Raw genomic sequence first — 4686 nt, forward strand, 5'->3', positions numbered from 1 at the left:
CAGACAGAAAGACAGACAGACAGACAGACAGACAGACAGACAGACAGACAGACAGACAGACAGACAGACAGACAGACAGACAGACAGACAGACACCAGGTCGTTTGCGTGAGCACTGGGTAGGTAGGTATAGCATTATCAAAGCAGAAAAGCACGCTAAAATAAAGGAGGAAGGGAATGCAAACATACCTTATTGGACGGCCGTACAACCATTATAAGCTTCTGGAGGACTCTAGTCGCACGAGCTACACATCAACAATAAAAACAACAACTTATTTAGAAAATGTTCTACTGTACTACATACACGTCGAAAGCTTAGAAGCGCAAAAAGGGCATACTGGCTCTAGCTGCCAACCTACTCTGCGAAAAATCTACCAACCATTACTGAAAAGAGCTCTACTCTTTCTCTAGCTGAATAAATGAGTTTTTTAAGAATCATGCAGATGGGTAATCTCCCTCTTGTACTCACCGACGCCGCGCTGGAAAGACTTGGGTTTGTTTTTCCAGCTGACGAATACAAAGTACACCGGTACGCTTGAGAGGATCATCAGGGTGCCGTACACTGCGACAAGCAAGAGAGTGTTGTTAGACTAAACATCCCCCGAAACAAAGTAGTAGGTTCTCGGGGAGGGGGGGGGGGGCACGCCAAAATACTCACAGGTCTCGTAGGGGCTGGCGAACATGGGCACGACGGTGACGAACACGGAGGCAATGATGTAGATGATGGGGAAGAAGAGGTTCACCTTGATGGGCCGAGCCAGGTCGGGCTGTTTCCAGCGCAGCCACGGCAGGCACAGCACCGCCACGCCAATGCTCAGCTAGACAAAGTAATAAGGGTGCTGCGCGTTAGCAAGATCCGCTCCGATCTTCCACTTCCGCTCACTGAGCCAACGCATAAGTACGCCAGGTCGTCTCACCCAGGTGGCGAAGCCGACGTAGTTGATGAGGGCGAAGATGTCGGACACGGTGAGGTAAAGCAGGGACAGCAGGGCCTGAAAAGAGAAACCCCCCAAAGGCCGCCGTCATTTTTTCGCACTTTACCAGGAACAACGACAGTACTTAGTGGCCGCCGACGCGGAGAGCGCGGGCGCGCGAAACACCGGACGCACTGTTTGTGCCGGCCGCGGCTAACCCTGGCTAACCGCCCCAGTACTTGACACTTACGATGGTCAGCACGGCCGGCGTGGGCGTCAGCCGCTGGATCTGAATCATGGTGAGGATCTCGGGCATCTGACCCTCGCACGCCCCGGCGTAGAACAGCCTGTGGCGGTCAGACGAACCGTGTGAATCATTTAAAGTTACACGCGTGCTCGAAATAAAAGAGCTAGCTAAAATAGCTAACGCATTTCGCTAATATGGCCCTGGATTACAATATGTTGTTAGCGAAGAGAGCTATCATATTAGCTTTCACAGCTAGCTGCTTTATTTTCTAGACAGCTATTATGGTTATGGTTTAGCTATCTTAGCCAATAATTAGCTAGGCGAGCTAACAGTCTAATCCAAGGTCATATTAGCGAGTGCATTAGCTGATTTAGCTAATTCATTTTTATTTTTTTTCGTGTGTCGTTCAATGTTTGGGTACACACCTCGACGACGTGAGCAGGATGCCGTTGACGGCGCCGAAGGTGGACATGGCGACGAACACGGGGATGATCCAGGCCATACTGCCGTACAGCCGGTTGGCAAAGGTCTGGAAGCCGAATGTGAAAGCGTCACACATACACTCGCACGCAAATGCAACCACCACTGGTTTCCCCCCGCGGTCACCCCGTCTAACTCACCACGGCGACGGCCTCCGACTTGAGGACATCGGCAGGCGAGAGTGTGGTGTAGAAGGCGGCGTTCGCAAAGACGTATACGATGGTGACGAGAAGGCAGGAGATGCCGATGGCTCGGGGCAGGTTTCTGTCAACAAAAAAAGTAAATAATAAGTAACAATTAATTAGCAGCTTCGCCGTAGTACAGCGGGTGCGCATTCGCTCGCGTACTCACTTCACTGGGTCCTTAAGCTCTTCGATGATGAAGTTGAGGTAGTTCCTGGAAAAGTCGAAATCAACATGCGTTTAATTGAGAAAAACATGCAGGTATAGAAGGTGTAGGTAGGTTTCCCCTCGGTAGATACGCACCAGCCGTTGTACGCGAACAGACCCGAGTAGAAGGAGAGCGCGATGTTGGTCACCTCGTGCTTGCTGTCCTTGAAGGTGAAGTGCTCGGTGTGGCCCGTGAAGAGCTGGTACGCGCCCGTGATGATGATGATGAAGAGCGCCAGCAGCTTGGCGTACGTGAAGGTGTCCTGCACCTTGGTGGCCCAGCCCACGTCCCAGCAGTTGACGAACGTCAGCACCACTGCAGAGAGAGAAATTGAAATTGAAATAATTTTCTTTGAAGACTTCATACACAAAGGCTAAGAAGCCCCACTGCAGTATGCAGTCCGCTCTCTCTATCACAGTATTAGAATTAATAAACAATATGAACAAATGTTAGAAATATTTAATTAGAATTTTTTTTAAAGAAAGATGGAGAGGCGGGGGTAATGAGACGAGCAGGTATCGCGAGCCGAGGCAACGAGCGACAATTACTTGTTTCGGCGAAGCCGCCGGGCCGAAGGAGGGGGGGGGGTATGTCGCGAATTGAGGAGCTCTGCTCGCCGGCTCACGGCTGTGCTGAAAGGGGAAAAGGGGGAGGCAGGCGGGGCTCATTTGAGGAAATCCTCTTTCAGGCAGAAATAGAGACGGACCAGGCCCCAGGCCGGGCCAGCCAATCAGTTGGACTTAATGCCCAGCTGTCCTCTGTCCTCTGCTCCTCCGTCTGACTACTTTGTGTGTCGCCACGCCACTCCCGATAAAAGAGCAGGCATCAGCCAAAAGAAGCAACTTTTTAAAAAAAGTCATCGGCCGACGTTTGTTGTTGTTTTTCTTGACAGGGTATTCGCCTTTTTCGCTGCACTCCGAACCCGCTGCAGTCGTATACACTTTCGCTTTGTTTCCCAGGAATCTCTCGCAAGCGCTGACGCGTATTTCATCATTATATCGAGTTGTGGTGTTGTAGACGCGGAGCGGAGCGCTCCAGTCGTTGTCGATCACACACACACACGCACACACATGCACGCACGCACGCGAGCACGCACACGCACTCACGCACGCATGCACGCTCTGCGCGACCTATCGACGGCCGGTTAGCCCAAGCCGCTCTGCTGCTATGAAAAGATGATAGCCGCGCCGCTCGACCGCCGCCGAAGGACGGGGAGCGGCCCACCCTCCAGTGCACCTGCCGCTGGAGGAGGCCCTCTAGTCCGCCCTTGTCGCGGGGCCTAGAGGTCCCGCCCTGGCGGTCGCCGCCGGCCCAGCTGACCGCATGCGGCCCGAGCGCTCCGTCCGGTCCTGCCCGGCCGGCCGGGTTACCCCACTCGGTAATCACTGCTCTGCACTTACCGCCGCCGGGCCTATGGTGGCGGGTGCGGGTTCGAGTCCCGGTCCCCTCCATGCCTCCCTGGTAGCCTACCGGCCTTGAGGCGCACAATGGGGAGTCTCGCACCGGGCCTGGCCGGGTTCTAGCTGGGGCCTAGAAGGGGCCTAGCCGGGGTCTAGAGGGGGCCTAGACTACAGAGGGCCTTTTTCGCGTAGTGAGGATCAGGAGAAGGGGGCACAAGGGGATTGGGGGGGATTGGGGACTCCTTTTCCCATGCGGTCATTTTCAGCGGAGCGGAGAAGATTGGTGCCTACGAAGCTACCGCCGGGCTGCTGCTAGTCCGGGCCGACGCACGCCACTCTCACACACACAGCCCCGGTCATGCACCTCATGGCCTACCAAACAATATAGTTTTGGTTGGAGCGTTCGCTCTATTCGTGATGAAGGGAGGGGTAGCGGGGGCGTGTAAGGGGCGCCATGGCACCGAACGGGGACGGGAAAGGGGAAAAGGGGGGGGGGCATCGCGATGTCCTCGCTAACGCGTGTCCCGTGTATCTGCCGCCGGCATCGCCCGCGGGGGCCGCAGCGTCAGCCGCGCGCAGGTTACCCCGGTCCGACCACGCCGCGGGCACTTGGCCGGCCGCGCGGGCCGCTGCTGTGGCTGGACCGAGTGTCGCGCGCCTCCCTAGTGTAGGGAGGGCTTGTGCTTGTCCGCGCGCAAGCGGCACGAGGACGCGCGGCGCAAATGTACATGTGACGCTGTCCGGTCCGTGGCCTCCTACGGGGTGCTCGAGACACGCTGATGTGACGACGGCGTCCTCGTCGGCGCCAGCTCTCCCCCCGGGCGCGCGCCTTTCGGGCCTCGGGCCGAGAGGTCTCTCTTCACCACCTGCGCGGCCACACGGCCTAACTCCCACCTCCTAGGCTCTGCGGCCGCTGACCGCCGGCGGCCGACCAGACTCCAAGTCTACCTCGCTCCCGCCTTCAACTACCCTCGGTCTCCCACTCTTCAGTAAATTTGCAATCTCAGTGCAATGCCCTGCAGTCGCACGTTGTACAGCGAAAATGCCATACGGCGCTGTGCGTCACTTTGAAGTTCGGACTTTCGGCCGGTCCAGCGCAGTTGCTGGGCCCCTGCCGGCCCCTGCGTACACCACACCCCGCCCTAGTGGCTTTATCTCCGAACGGGCGGCCTTGGTGCGGAAGTGAGGTCATGGGTGAGTCGTGCCGAGCATCACGGGGCGGAGCGGGGTGGGGCGGGGCGAGGTTGGATGGGGCG

At 56.7% G+C, this 4686-nt stretch overlaps 2 protein-coding genes across 2 annotated transcripts in view; one reads left to right on the top strand and one right to left on the bottom strand.

Moving 5' to 3' along the window:
• The window catches only part of LOC113212144 (Y+L amino acid transporter 2), a 16455-nt gene extending 12765 nt beyond the window's left edge, over positions 1-3690 (bottom strand). The window contains exons 1-10 of the mRNA XM_052277289.1: positions 3603-3690; positions 2126-2345; positions 1992-2036; positions 1781-1904; positions 1586-1689; positions 1164-1260; positions 917-991; positions 658-817; positions 469-561; positions 189-244 (exon numbers count right to left, since the gene is read on the bottom strand). Of these exons, the coding sequence (XP_052133249.1) occupies positions 189-244; positions 469-561; positions 658-817; positions 917-991; positions 1164-1260; positions 1586-1689; positions 1781-1904; positions 1992-2036; positions 2126-2345; positions 3603-3690 (1062 nt within the window). The remainder of the gene's footprint in view (positions 1-188; positions 245-468; positions 562-657; positions 818-916; positions 992-1163; positions 1261-1585; positions 1690-1780; positions 1905-1991; positions 2037-2125; positions 2346-3602) is intronic.
• Positions 3691-4620: 930 nt separating this feature from the next.
• The window catches only part of LOC113212146 (methylenetetrahydrofolate reductase), an 8600-nt gene continuing 8534 nt past the window's right edge, over positions 4621-4686 (top strand). Inside the window, exon 1 of the mRNA XM_052277290.1 lies at positions 4621-4624. Coding sequence (XP_052133250.1) covers positions 4621-4624 — 4 coding nt within the window. The remainder of the gene's footprint in view (positions 4625-4686) is intronic.

This window comes from Frankliniella occidentalis, unplaced genomic scaffold (genome assembly GCF_000697945.3).
Source record: "Frankliniella occidentalis isolate FOCC.00 unplaced genomic scaffold, Focc_3.1 Scaffold9, whole genome shotgun sequence".
Lineage (NCBI taxonomy): Eukaryota > Metazoa > Arthropoda > Insecta > Thysanoptera > Thripidae > Frankliniella > Frankliniella occidentalis.